Source organism: Rutilus rutilus (genome assembly GCF_951802725.1).
Source record: "Rutilus rutilus genome assembly, chromosome: 1".
NCBI lineage: Eukaryota > Metazoa > Chordata > Actinopteri > Cypriniformes > Leuciscidae > Rutilus > Rutilus rutilus.
In genome coordinates, this window is record NC_140209.1 from 4,658,672 (window position 1) to 4,674,338 (window position 15,667).

The following is a 15,667-nucleotide window of genomic DNA, read 5'->3' on the forward strand; positions in this document are numbered from 1 at the left end:
ACTGGTTCTTGGTCCCCCCCCGACTGGTTCTTGGTCCCCCCCCGACTGGTTCTTGGTCCCCCCTGTGCCCACCCATTTATAAAATCCTGGAATCGCCCCTGCAATGAAGTAAAAAAAAAAATTCGCTTGGGGCTTTTGGAGATTGACTGGCATAAAGTTTGACGTTCGCAAATTTAGGGACCATCTATACAGTTACATAAGATTATTGGCATTCACGTTTCTAACTTCAATAACATTTGAAGAGAATGACTTTCAATCACAAAACCAAAAGTGTTCATGTAGGGATCAGGCATTTATATTTTAGATATTTATTCAAGTAAACTGTCAAATCATATGCAAATATTACGTAGGGGAGAGCGGGGTATTCTCATCGCTTGATAAACACAAATAGCTAGTATTCTCGTCGCTTGATAAACTTAAGGTTGAGCCACTGCAGTCTGTTGGACTATTTTAACGATGCATGCGGTGATGTGGTTTCTCCACTGCATGGATCTTCATGTGTCGCTTCAGCTTATCTTTAATAGAGAAACTCTTCCTGCACTGATCACATGTGTGCGGCTTCTCTCCAGTGTGGATCCTCTCATGTGTTTTCAGAGATGATGACACACTGAATCTCTTGTCACAGTGTGAACACTTGTAAGGTTTTTCTCCAGTGTGTATCCTCTCATGTGTTTTCAGATGTTCTGATCGACTGAATCTCTTGTCACAGTGTGAACACTTGTAAGGTTTTTCTCCAGTATGTGTCTTTTCATGTGTTTTCAGATGTTCTGATCGACTGAATCTCTTGTCACAGTGTGAACACTTGTAAGGTTTTTCTCCAGTATGTGTCTTTTCATGTGTTTTCAGATGTTCTGATCGACTGAATCTCTTGTCACAGTGTGAACACTTGTAAGGTTTTTCTCCAGTATGTGTCTTTTCATGTGTTTTCAGATGTGATGACCGACTGAATCTCTTGTAACAGTGTGAACACTTGTAAGGTTTTTCTCCAGTGTGGATCCTCTCATGTGTTATCAGACCTGTTAAGTGTTTGAATCTCTGGTCACAGTGTGAACACTTGTAAGGTTTTTCTCCAGTGTGGATCCTCTCATGATTTTTCAGGTTTGATGACAGACTGAATCTCTTTTCACAGTGTGAACACTTGTAAGGTTTTTCTCCAGTGTGGATCCTCTCATGATTTTTCAGGTTTGATGACACACTGAATCTCTTGTCACAGTGTGAACACTTGTAAGGTTTTTCTCCAGTGTGGATCATCTCATGTGATCTCAGCTCTGCTGACTGACTGAATCTCTTGTCACAGTGTGAACACTTGTAAGGTTTTTCTCCAGTGTGAATTCTCTGGTGCTGTTTTAAATTGTACGCTGTAGTGAAAGTCTTCTCACACTCAAAGCACATGTACTCTCTTATACCAGTGTGAATTTTCTCATGTGTATGTAAATGAACCAGCTGTGAAAAACTCTTTCCACACACTGAACATGAATGCGGCCTCTCCTTCGTATGAACTGTCAGGTGTGTCTTCAGGCCTGATGACCTAAGAAATGTTTTGCCACATTGATCACATGTGAATGGCTTCTCTCCGGTGTGGATCATCATGTGTTTTTTAAGATATCGTTTGCATAAGAATCTGTTTCCACACTGATCACATGAGAACGGCTTCTCTCCGGTGTGGATCCTCATGTGAAGATTAAGGTGTGATGATTGACTGAAACTCTTTCCACACTGGTCACATGTGAACGGCTTCTCTCCAGTGTGGATCCTCAAGTGAATCTCAAGATGTTGTTTGGTTGTAAGACTCTTTCCACACTGAGTGCAGGTGAAAGATTTCTTGGCTCTTCTTTTCTTTGAAAATGTCTTTTTAGTCTTTGAGCGACTCAAAGGTTTTTCTCCAGGTTTGACATGATGTTCCTCCTCCACTTCACTCGGTTCTTCACTCTCCTCCTTCACTTCACTCGGTTCTTCACTCTCCTCCTTCACTTCACTCGGTTCTTCACTCTCCTCCTTCACTTCACTCGGTTCTTCACTCTCCTCCTTCACTTCCCTTAGTTCTTCACTCTTCTCCTTCACTTCACTCGGTTCTTCACTCTCCTTCATTTCACTCAGTTCTTCACTCTCCTCCTTCACTTCACTCAGTTCTTCACTCTCCTCCTTCACTTCACTCGGTTCTTCACTCTCCTCCTTCACTTCACTCGGTTCTTCACTCTCCTCTTTCACTTCACTCGGTTCTTCACTCTCCTCCTTCACTTCACTCGGTTCTTCACTCTCCTCCTTCACTTCACTCAGTTCTTCACTCTCCTCCTTCACTTCACTCAGTTCTTCACTCTCCTCCTTCACTTCACTCAGTTCTTCACTCTCCTTGCTCTCTTCCATCAGGCCTGACAGGAAAGAAAAATTATTACATTTAATTTTCAGTGCATCAAAATAATTAAAAGAGAGAAATATAAAGTGAAAGGACATGAAAGTGAGCCCTGATGTAATAGTAGAAAGTAGACAACTGTTATAAAATATTATGATAATCTGATGCCTTTTTATAATTGGTTATATGTCCTTGAAACTTTCCATGAACGAGGTAAATTTATCTTCTAATTATTATTTTTAAAACATTATAGGCACAAATCACATGTTTTTTGGCAAGAACTATTGAATATATTTGATCAATGACACAATTATTTAACATGATATTAACATTAAAATATACAATACTGCCATATGTTGACACCAACTTTGAGATTGATATTTATTTTACTAAAATGTTTTAATTATTAATGGCCGTTCACACTAGACTTTTCCTTGCACTGACTTCCATTCATGCGCATGTGAAAGTGGGACACCAGAAACACAAGCTCAAGTGAATTACCCTGTGAGAAATAACACAAGCGTTTAGCATTCAAGTGGAGTGGATTGTTTATTTTTACATTTTGAATTATTATTGTTGAACTTGTGTTTGTAAAAAAGCTGCCGCAGAATGTGACGTCATTTCACGGCCGTTGCAGTGTCTGTAGAAACTTCACAAGCTCAAAGTGTAGAGTGGCCATAACTTTAACTGGCTTCAAAAAATTAACTATTTTATTAGCTTTATCTGTGTCCTACATGTTTCACTCGACCCTGTTACTCCTGACATGATTTTCCTCCTTTTAAAAACAGAGCATTTCTTAATACTGTGACACACAGGAAGTGACATCATCTGGGATCTTTCTACTGCATGATGGGAAGACGAGAAAAAACTAGGCTTGATGAGCAAAATCTGCGCAGAACCGATCGCCGATGATCAGCGCGAGGTGAATGCTGGTTATAAATGTGTCCGAGTGCGGTCCGCCTTGCTCTGATGTCATGCTGACGTGTGTCTGAAACTCTCGCGAGCGCAAGGCGGCCGTGTCGGATTCTGCAGATGCTCTCCACCAACTGAAGATCAAGAGCATGATGGGAAACGACTCATTGGTTTAAACAACCGTGATGTATTGTTCTCTTTTAAACTGTTTGATTTTAAAACTCTGATCTCAAGTTTTTATGAGTATAAATTAGTGCTGTCAAACGATTAAAATATTTAATCACGATTAATCGCATTAATGTCATAGTTAACTCGCGATTAATCGCACATTTTTATCTATTCTAAATGTCTCTTGATTTCTTTTTGCCCCATTATTTTTTCTCATTTTAATGCTCTTATCAACAGGGAAAAGTGGATCGGCTTGCTTTGTGCAAATGTTTTTTTGACAACATTGGCATATAAACAACAAAACAACATTGGCATATACTGTAGTGTTCAATTTCACACTAACATGCTTGGGAGGGTTACTTTAAAAATGTATTCCGTTACAGTTACAAATTACTTCATAAAAAAAGTATTCAGTAACGTAATCCAAGTATCACAATATGAAAGTAATGTAATCTGATTACTTTTGGATTACTTCAAGGTCAAATATAAAAAATAAAAATAAAAAAATAAAAAAATTTATTTATTTATTAAGAATTTCACAGCCCTGAATTTATATTTACAGTGAGGAAAATAAGTATTTGAACACCCTGCTATTTTGCAAGTTCTCCCACTTAGAAATCATGGAGGGGTCTGAAATTGTCATCGTAGGTGCATGTCCACTGTGAGAGACATAATCTAAAAAAAAAAAAAACCAGAAATCACAATGTATGATTTTTTAACTCTTTATTTGTATGATACAGCTGCAAATAAGTATTTGAACACCTGAGAAAATATACTACTGTATATTTGGTACAGTAGCCTTTGTTTGCAATTACAGAGGTCAAACGTTTCCTGTAGTTTTTCACCAGGTTTGCACACACTGCAGGAGGGATTTTGGCCCACTCCTCCACACAGATCTTCTCTAGATCAGTCAGGTTTCTGGGCTGTCACTGAGAAACACGGAGTTTGAGCTCCCTCCAAAGATTCTCTATTGGGTTTAGGTCTGGAGACTGGCTAGGCCACGCCAGAACCTTGATATGCTTCTTACAGAGCCACTCCTTGGTTATCCTGGCTGTGTGCTTCGGATCATTGTCATGTTGGAAGACCCAGCCTCGACCCATCTTCAATGCTCTAACTGAGGGAAGGAAGTTGTTCCCCAAAATCTCGCAATACATGGCCCCGGTCATCCTCTCCTTAATACAGTGCAGTCGCCCTGTCCCATGTGCAGAAAAACACCCCCAAAGCATGATGCTACCACCCCCATGCTTCACAGTAGGGATGGTGTTCTTGAGATGGTACTCATCATTCTTTTTCCTCCAAACACGTTTAGTGGAATTATGACCAAAAAGTTCTATTTTGGTCTCATCTGACCACATGACTTTCTCCCATGACTCCTCTGGATCATCCAAATGGTCATTGGCAAACTTAAGACGGGCCTTGACATGTGCTGGTTTAAGCAGGGGAACCTTCCGTGCCATGCATGATTTCAAACCATGACGTGTATTACCAACAGTAACCTTGGAAACGGTGGTCCCAGCTCTTTTCAGGTCATTGACCAGCTCCTCCCGTGTAGTTCTGGGCTGATTTCTCACCTTTCTTAGGATCACTGAGACCCCACGAGGTGAGATCTTGCAGTCCGAGGGAGACTGACAGTCATGTTTAGCTTCTTCCATTTTCTAATGATTGCTCCAACAGTGGACCTTTTTTCACCAAGCTGCTTGGCAATTTCCCCGTAGCCCTTTCCAGCCTTGTGGAGGTGTACAATTTTGTCTCTAGTGTCTTTGGACAGCTCTTTGGTCTTGGCCATGTTAGTAGTTGGATACTTACTGATTGTATGGGGTGGACAGGTGTCTTTATGCAGCTAACGACCTCAAACAGGTGCATCTAATTTAGGATAATAAATGGAGTGGAGGTGGACATTTTAAAGGCAGACTAACGGGTCTTTGAGGGTCAGAATTCTAGCTGATAGACAGGTGTTCAAATACTTATTTGCAGCTGTATCATACAAATAAATAGTTAAAAAATCATATATTGTGATTTATGGATTTTTTTTTTTTTAGATTATGTCTCTCACAGTGGACATGCACCTACGATGACAATTTCAGACCCCTCCATGATTTCCAAGTGGGAGAACTTGCAAAATAGCAGGGTGTTCAAATACTTATTTTCCTCACTGTATGTAAAGGTCTATACAGACATCTAGTGGCTACAGTATGGTATTACAGATTATTTTGTTTTATTTTTAACTAACATGTACAAGGAAAAAAAAAATAAGTTTAAAAATTCTACACACAATCTACATATTAGTTTATTTTAAAATAGGCCTACATGTTGACTAAAACCGTGATCTTTCTTAATTTGCCTGACTGAACTTGGACCGTTGGCAGTGGGAGTTCCCCTATGTTACCTAGTCCAGTGGTTCCCAAAGTGGGGGTCGCGGGACCCCGGCGCAAGGGTCGCGAGATGACTTCTACAAAAAAAAGTGTCCCTATATATTTTTGTTGCAATTAATTTAACCCTTTCACACGTACGATCGCACCGGGTAGATTTTCTGTTTGGCGAGTAAATCTCCAAAAGGCTATCCGCCACACTGGCGGGTGTATGTTCATACCAAAATATTACATTTTCAGCGCGCACGCTAGCCTGGGTGCCAGCCCGAACCCCGCCCACAACATTTTTTGGTCGGGAAGTTCGGTCTGGACTCGATCCGTTGAGGAGTAATTATGCTCGTCTCCCAGAAGGCCGAGCCAATCAAATTGCCAGGGCGGGCTTTAATCGATGGTGGACAGATGATCTGCGGTTACGTAATCACCCACGTCACCAAAGAGCGTTTGGGTTGACTGCAGCAGGAGATGTTTAGATTCCGCTATCGCGTCTGTTATAAGAGAAATCGACAGCGGATTAATTTTAAAAGACGAACAGAGAACCGCAATCAAGGCATCTGTCGATCGGAAAGATGTGTTTGCCGTCCTTCCTACGGGATTCGGCAAAAGGTTAATTGATCAGCTGGCTCCGATGGTCGCTAAGAAGATGGGACGCAATGAAAACCCTGTGTTCATTGTGGTTTCTCCTTTGTTCACACTCATGGAGTGCTTTATTATTACTTTACTCATTACTTTACTACTTCTTCCTGCGTGTGTGCAGTTGAGCTCTGTTGACAACTATGCGTTGCGTAAGGTATCTGTTGTGATGATATACCATGATGATTTATGTTGCCCGTATATCTACATGTGATATTGTCCGTATCCCCCCTTATTAATTTTCAAGTATTGTAATATTTTTGATTTGCAAAAAAAAAAAATAGAAAAAATATGCGTTGCTCAACATACATCACTTACTGCGTTGCTCTGATTGGTTGTAGGTCTATCCAATTGGGTGCAGAGTTTTTTTTTTCCTGGTTCGGTTAAGACACGCCTCATAATCAAAGCTCTATTGAGCAGTATCAGACTCACATTCTGACTAGAATATGAGTATGACGAAGTCAGGCTACGCGCACGCGCTCTTCTACGAGCAGAGAGAGACAGAGAGAGCCCCGGCCGCGCGCGCGCATTCACTAGTATTCAGACTGGCCAAGCGTCAAGCTTCCCCGTACTTTTTGACAAGCGTCCTTGAGAGGACGGCCAGAACTTCTTTGCAGCTCAAGTTGGCGGCGGTGTGTACTGTACGTACAGTTAACGCTCTATCTGTTGATGGCGCTGAGGAAAAAGCTCCCGCCACTGGAAGAAGCGGTCGTCGCTGCCCATTTGTGTCCTGCTGGCAGTTGGAGAGCAAAGGCTGCGCACCCATCTAAGCCGTGCAGAACGTCTTCAGCACTCGCAGATCGTGCATACTCCGCCGCTGGCCAGGCTGCTTCTGCTTTACACACCATGGCCATTCTTTTCTCGAGAAAAGGAGTTTTCCCATAGCGTTTGCAACGCACTCGTTCCCTTATCTCTCAGGGAATCGAGGTTACATAAGTAAGTAACCGAGTACGTTCTGCCTTCCCTTCCACGAGTTGGGTAACAAGTTTATGTTTTTATATAGCGCTTTCACAATACAGATTGTATCAAAGCAGCTTCACAGTAGAGTTCTCAACGGGCCTGAAAATAACAACCCGACCCGACCCGGCCCGTGGCTTTTAAAGCCCGGACCCGATGTAACCCGACACATCAACATGAATTATCTGCCCGAACCCGGCCCGCGGCCCGACGCCGCGTCGGAATTTTTTTTTTCTCATACACGTATTATCATGACCAGCAGACGGGAATTCAAATCAACCTTTAATGTTCACGCCTTTTAACAATACAAACAACTGAAACAATAAACTTTAAATATATAAATAGGCTGTAGTAGCGACGGTGAATTCACCTGAGGCAAGTTTACTTTTCACCAACTCCAGGCTAAAGGCGTGCACGCAGCGGCGTCAGGTCTGCCCCCGCCCCTCTCCGTGATGCGCTTGCACGCAGCAGCCAGACTTTCTTTACGGTGAACAGCAGCGATGATTAATAAATGTTTTGTTTTTTTCACTGACTGGAAAAGATTAAGCCCGAGGTCCGACCCGACCCGAGTCATTTGATTATATTTTCGACCCGAACCCGGCCCGAACCCGCGGGTCCCGTCGGGTTTGTCGGGCCGACCCGACCCGTTGAGAACTCTACTTCACAGTATTAAATTAAAATAATACATCAATGTTTGTTTCTAGTGGAAAACGTCCACGTTTGGTAATGCTGATCAATAGTATTGTTGATTGATCAATTAAATTAAATATCCCCAAATATCCCCAATTGAGCAAGCCAAATGCAACAGTGGCAAGGAACCGAAAAACTCCATCAGGTGACCTAATGGAGAAAAAAAAACCTTGGGAGAACCCAGGCTCAGTCGGGGGCCAGTTCTCCTCTGGCGTTTATGAACTAGAGGTCGGATTTAACTGCAAGATTAAAAGTATTATATGAATGCCTGGCTGAAGAGATGCGTCTTTAATCTAGTTTTAAACTGGGAGAGCGAGTCTGAACAACGAACAGTATCAGGAAGACTATTCCAGAGTTTTGGAGCTAAATGTGAAAATGCTCTCCCTCCTTTGGTGGATCTAGATATCCTAGGTATGACCAAAAGCCTTGAATTTAGTGATCTTAAAGAGCGCGATGGATTATAGGGCGATAGAAGATCGGTTAAATAGACTGGAGCTAAGCCGTTTAGGGCTTTATAAGTCAGTAGCAATACCTTGTAATTAATACAGAACTTTATAGGTAACCAATGCAGTGATGATAAAATTGGTGTTATATGATCATATTTTCTTGATCTAGTTAGAACTCTAGCGGCGGCATTTTGGACTAACTGTAGCTTGTTTATTGAGGATGCAGGACAACCGGCTAATAAAGCATTACAGTAATCTAGTCTCGAGGTCATGAATGCATGAACTAACTTTTCTGCATCAGAAACTGATAGCATGTTACGTAGCTTAACAATGTTTCTAAGGTGGAAAAAGGCTGTTCTTGTAACAAATGAAATATGATTTTCAAAAGACAGGTTGCAATCGAGTATAACACCCAGGTCTTTTACTGTAGAGGATAAAGTAACAGGACATCCTACTATGTTAAAGTTGTAGTGTGAGAGGTTTTGTGAGCGGTTTTTTGAACCGATAAGTATTACCTCTGTCTTGTCTGGATTTAATAAAAGAAAATTGCGCGTCATCCAATCTTTTATATCTTTAACACTCTCTGTCAATTTGGATAATTTAGTGTTTTCATCCGGCCGTGATGAAATATATATTTGAGTGTCATCAGCATAACAATGGAAACTAATTCCATGCTTCCTTATAATATTTCCAAGTGGCAGCATATATATTGAGAATAACAGAGGGCCTAACACAGATCCCTGCGGCACTCCATAGTTTACTGGAGTTATGATCGATTTTTCTCCATTTAAATAGACAAAATGGTTGCGGTCAGATAAGTATGATCTGAACCAGCTTAATGCTTGTCCTTGAACACCAGTATAATTTTGTAGTCGATCTAAGAGTATTGTGTGATCTATAGTATCGAACGCAGTACTAAGATCAAGTAAAACTAGTATTGAGATACAGCCTTGGTCAGAAGCTAAGAGTAAATCATTTGTGATTTTAACAAGCGCAGTTTCAGTGCTATGATGCGGTCTGAATCCAGACTGAAACTTTTCATAGATGTCATTTTCTTGCAAGAAAGAGCCCAGTTGGGCGGACACAACTTTTTCTAGTATTTTAGACATAAAGGTAGATTTGAAATGGGTCTATAATTTGCTATATTATGTGGGTCTAATTGTGGTTTCTTAATGAGAGGTTTTATAACTGGCAATTTAAATGTTCTTGGAACATGACCTAAAGATAAAGATGAGTTAATAATATTGAGGAGAGGCTCTTCCACTATAGGTAACACTTCTTTCAGTAGTTTAGTTGGTATAGGATCTAATAAACATGTTGTTGTTTTAGATGAGTTTAGATAAGTTTATTTAACTCTTTTTGTTCTATAGTTGTAAAGCACTGTAATTGTTCTTGCGGGGTGATAATTGAGGCTGAATTATAAGGCGCGATTGAGGATTGAACGTTTACAATTGTGGTTCTGATGTTTTCTATTTTCTCAGTGAAGAAGTTCATGAAATCATTACTACTGAACTGTAACGGGATATTTTGTTCAGGTGACATCTGTTTATTTGTTAGTCTAGCCACGGTGTTAAATAAAAACCTAGAATTGTTTTGGTTGTTTTCTATTAGTTTGCGGAGGTGCTCAGCCCTGGCCGCTTTTAGGGCCTTTTTATAACGTGACACTGTCTTTCCACGTGATTCTAAAGACCTCTAAATTAGTTTGTTTCCATTTATGCTCTAAATGACGGGTTTCTCTCTTTAGAACATGCGTAGTATTGTTGTACCATGGTGCTTTACTTTTCTCTCTGACCTTTTTTAATCTAATGGGTGCAACAATATCCAATTTTCCAGAGAGAATGGTGCTCATAGTGCTAGTTAATTCCTCTAGTTCATCTGTTTGTTTGGGTTCACTGAGCAGCTGAGACAGATCAGATAAGCAATTTGAAAAATTATCTATGGTGGATGGAAGGATTGTTCTGCCTGATCGATAACGCGGCGCAGCATGATATATTACAGGAGTATGTAGTATGCAAGTTACCATGTAATGGTCAGTGACATCATCACTTTGTGGACTGATATCTATATCGGTTGGATCGGTTCCATGTGATATAATTAAATCGAATGTATGATTAAAACGATGAGTTGGTCCGGTAACGTTTTGCTTGACCCCAAAGGAGTTTAATAAATCTGTAAACGCAGCCCCTAACGCATCATTTGGATTATCTACGTGTATGTTAAAATCTCCAACAATTAATGCTTTATCGACATTGACTAATAGGTCTGAGAGAAAATCTGCAAACTCTTTTAGGAAATCTTTTATAACAAAACTGACAAAAAAAAATTTAGTAATATTTGTGATAGTAATACCAATGATAGTAATATTTCATATATTCCTCACATTTTGATCTATATATATATATATATATATATATATATATATATATACAGTCAGGTCCATAAATATTGGGACATCGACACAATTCTAATCTTTTTGGCTCTATACACCACCACAATGGATTTGAAATGAAACGAACAAGATGTGCTTTAACTGCAGACTTTCAGCTTTAATTTGAGGGTATTTACATCCAAATCAGGTGAACGGTGTAGGAATTACAACAGTTTGTATATGTGCCTCCCACTTTTTAAGGGACCAAAAGTAATGGGACAGATTAACAATCATAAATCAAACTTTCACTTTTTAATACTTGGTTGCAAATCCTTTGCAGTCAATTACAGCTTGAAGTCTGGAACGCATAGACATCACTAGACGCTGGGTTTCATCCCTGGTGATGCTCTGCCAGGCCTCTACTGCAACTGTCTTCAGTTCCTGCTTGTTCTTGGGGCATTTTCCCTTCAGTTTTGTCTTCAGCAAGTGAAATGCATGCTCAGTCGGATTCAGGTCAGGTGATTGACTTGGCCATTGCATAACATTCCACTTCTTTCCCTTAAAAAACTCTTTGGTTGCTTTCGCAGTATGCTTCGGGTCATTGTCCATCTGCAATATGAAGCGCCGTCCAATGAGTTCTGAAGCATTTGGTCACAACATGCTTTTCTTCACAACATTTGGCCAGATCAAGAACACATCCAGGAGGTAGGTGTGTGTGTGTGTCAAAGTCAACAATCAAGAGAAGACTTCACCAGAGTGAATACAGAGGGTTCACCACAAGATGAAAACCATTGGTGAGCCTCAAAAAAAGGAACGCCAGATTAGAGTTTGCCAAACAACATCTAAAAAGCCTTCACAGTTCTAGAACAACATCCTATGGACAGATGAGACAAAGATCCACTTGTACCAGAGTGATGGGAAGAGAAGAGTATGGAGAAGGAAAGGAACTGCTCATGATCCAAAGCATACCACCTCATCAGTGAAGCATGGTGGTGGTAGTGTCATGGCGTGGGCATGTATGGATGCCAATGGAACTGGTTCTCTTGTATTTATTGATGATGAGACTGCTGACAAAAACAGCAGGATGAATTCTGAAGTGTTTCGGGCAATATTATCTGCTCATATTCAGCCAAATGCTTCAGAACTCATTGGACAGCGCTTCATATTGCAGATGGACAATGACCCGAAGCATACTGCGAAAGCAACCAAAGAGTTTTTTAAGGGAAAGAAGTGGAATGTTATGCAATGGCCAAGTCAATCACCTGACCTGAATCCGATTGAGCATGCATTTCACTTGCTGAAGACAAAACTGAAGGGAAAATGCCCCAAGAACAAGCAGGAACTGAAGACAGTTGCAGTAGAGGCCTGGCAGAGCATCACCAGGGATGAAACCCAGCGTCTAGTGATGTCTATGCGTTCCAGACTTCAGGCTGTAATTGACTGCAAAGGATTTGCAACCAAGTATAAAAAAGTGAAAGTTTGATTTATGATTGTTAATCTGTCCCATTACTTTTGGTCCCTTAAAAAGTGGGAGGCACATATACAAACTGTTGTAATTCCTACACCGTTCACCTGATTTGGATGTAAATACCCTCAAATTAAAGCTGAAAGTCTGCAGTTAAAGCACATATTGTTCGTTTCATTTCAAATCCATTGTGGTGGTGTATAGAGCCAAAAAGATTAGAATTGTGTCGATGTCCCAATATTTATGGACCTGACTGTATATATATATACATTTTTTTTATATACATTTCAAATTTTGCTCTGGACATTTTTTATGTTTGTATTCAACATAATAGGCCTACCTTATCTCAATTAAAAGTACTGAAATTAATGTATATGTGACAAAAAAAAGGCTGTTTATTATTTTGGCCGGTAAAAAATATACTTGGCTGGTGGATTTTTTCATCTACCAGTACCCGTGGCAGGTGAGCCAAAAAGTTCATTTCGGACCCTGGGGTGGGGGAGGTGCGGGGTCGCGGGGCAGCAGCGCATTTATCATGGGGGTCGTGGGCTAAAAAGTTTGGGAACCCCTGACCTAGACAGCAAACATCCCGTTAAGAGAGAAGAGATTAAGAAAGGACATTTTGGGTACTAAAAAAGCTACTGTCCTAATTTCTACAGATTCGAGCATCCATTAATTTAAAGCGTTTTACCCGCGGGCAGCATCGTTTCTACTGTCTGAGGAGATTGTTGACAGCTGTTATTTGCGCATGCACCAGCGGGTGGCACACGTGAGTCATTACTGGCAATAGAACCAGGAACCAACAAATTCAGCTTTGGTGAGCATGAGCTCTTTATGAAAAAAAAGTGTTCCTTTGTTCACTGGCTAAGGAGCATGAGTCAAACTGAAAAAATAAAACCAAAGTTTTTCTGGGGTAATGTGTTATGTAATCTTATTAAAATGGATTTCAAATGGATGGTATCGGTATGGGAATTTTTTTTTAAGATACCCAGCCCTAATGGACCCTGTCCTGAGGCCTTCCCATATGATAGGGCACTGGAACATTTTTTCAAAAAGGCCCGTAAAATAAAATGTTCAAAGGGTGCAAAATTTGCAACAAGTCTGTGGAGCAGCCATAGAAAGTGTAGCAATGGCATAGCAATGTAGCAATAGCAATGTCTTTAAGTTATCTAACACTAAGTGTTGACAATGGAAATGTGTATACGTGTCAATAAAAATATATGATATATTTAACCCTTTTGTTGTGCCTTAATCAACCCCCACCCCACCACACCACCACACCACCACACCACCCCTCCCCATCCCATCCAATCCCATCCAATCCCATCCCATCCCATAGCCCACCACCACAAATAGAATCTAATTCTGTGGGAAACACTGATTTCTAACATGAATGTTCTTCAGCCTCATGAATGAATGGAGAATAAACACCAACCTCTTTGTTCTTCAGGATCTTCAGTGTTTCATTCTGCAGGGTTCTGGATCATTCATGTTCTCTCTGTCCTCTTTAATAAACTCAGTCTTTGCAGATTTCAGCTCTTCCTGATGCTCGTCTTCACTTGTAGCTGATGGGGATTTACAGCATTTATTGGAGAATTACTGTGGGAGGAGCTTCACTGATGATGTGATTGCTATGGGAGGGGCTTCACTGATGATGAATTACTGTGGGAGGAGCTGATCTGCCAAAATCAAAAATATCAATTACTGAGTTTGTTTAAATAATAAATGACACTTCTAAGCATTTATGCCTGTCTATCTATTTATCGTACAGTAACTGATGCCAATTCATTATTTTTATTTATTTTTATTACTAATCCTAACATTACTCTGCTTCTTCATTAAAATACAGGTATCTAGAACTATAGAAAATAATATAAATAATTTAAATTCTTCCTAATATAAATAATGGTAAGGAAAACAGTTAAAAGCATAAAGACAGAAATAAACGTATAGCCAACAAATCCCCTCAGTCTGCTGACACCAATGAAATGAGCTTTAAGTGTCAATTTACAGGAGATCTGAAGACATCAGCATAATAAATGAGGTGAAAACAGGAACTATTGTCATGAAATAAAGAGTGTTTTCAGCAGATCTGTTAATATTGATGAGCCTCAGACTATCAACACTCATTCAACAAGCCATTCAGGATCATCAGCAGATCATCTCACTTTATTCTGAGTGTTTGCTGTTAGAAACACATTATTTGAGTCAGGATACATGATAAAAGCCTGTAAAACTGCTCTACTGAAAGACAATACTGTTATTTCTCACAATATAACCACCAAAATAAGTGATAAATCACCAATAAAAAAACAAAATAATTAAATAAATAACCTCTTTAGGCAAATAACTACAACACCATAGAATGTGAATCTAAATATAGTTTGACTTTATAATAACTATTAATAGCAATAAAGTAATTCCATCATTAACATGTTACATGATTGTACAGAAACTGACAATGATCATAATACTCTTAAAAATGAAGAAAATGTAATGTTTCCTGTGTCAAATTTTATTCATATTTATCTATATTCCCATGCATGTACAGATTTGAAATTTCCCACGTTCATTACTCATACAGGGGCAATATAAAGTGTCTACATCAATTTTAATAAGTAAATGTAATCTGCCAAAGATAAATGTCAACAAAGAAATAAAGGTAAACATGAAAACGGCAACAGCAACACTTGAGATCGATTCCCATCAATTCCCCTCACAGATCTCAAACTTTAATTTGACATTCAGTAACAGTTCTCACTCCAAACATCGAGACAATCACACAAACGAACACAACATCGCTCAGGTCTGAATGAACTCAACATATTCTCCTCATGCTCGCTGCTGCTGCACTAAATGTTTATTTCAGAAGGAAGACGCCAGAAAAGACGCACAAGTATCGCTGTGATCGATGAAAACAATACAGAAATGAGCCTGTCGCTTAATCAAACTGTATAAAGTGTGTGTGATGGTTGAGTAAATATGAGAAATACCGTGAACTGCTCTCCTCACCTCAGAAGACTCGACACTGAAACTCTCAATGAGGGAAGAGACGGCGCGAGCGAGCGGTGACGTCATCGGCCTCCAAAGCACGCGGTCACGCGCGTACGGGACACCTCCGCAGCCAATCAGGGCCACGCAGATTCGGCTTTACTAGTAGCCTTCCATTATTATTATTATTTTAGAACTTAAGTGACTCCAGTTACTAAAGGTGAAAGGAACTTTTTCAAGTGAAGCACAAAATAGTCAGAATAAGCAGAGGAGGATCACCTCCATCCAGTCTGAAGTGTTTTGGCCTGTAAAGTCCGGCTC

The 15,667-nt window shown here is 40.1% G+C and overlaps 1 protein-coding gene across 1 annotated transcript; it reads right to left on the reverse strand.

Annotated features, from left to right (window-relative positions):
* Nucleotides 1–65: 65 nt before the first annotated feature.
* Nucleotides 66–15,418, reverse strand: LOC311301925 (uncharacterized protein). Its single transcript, XM_084427340.1, has 3 exons — nt 15,368–15,418; nt 13,791–14,034; nt 66–2,369 (listed from the first exon to the last, which is right to left on the reverse strand). The coding sequence occupies exon 3, from the start codon at nt 2,362–2,364 to the stop codon at nt 451–453; it is 1,914 nt and encodes a 637-aa protein (XP_084283466.1). The 5' UTR covers nt 2,365–2,369; nt 13,791–14,034; nt 15,368–15,418; the 3' UTR covers nt 66–450.
* Between the last annotated feature and the right edge of the window lie 249 nt (nt 15,419–15,667).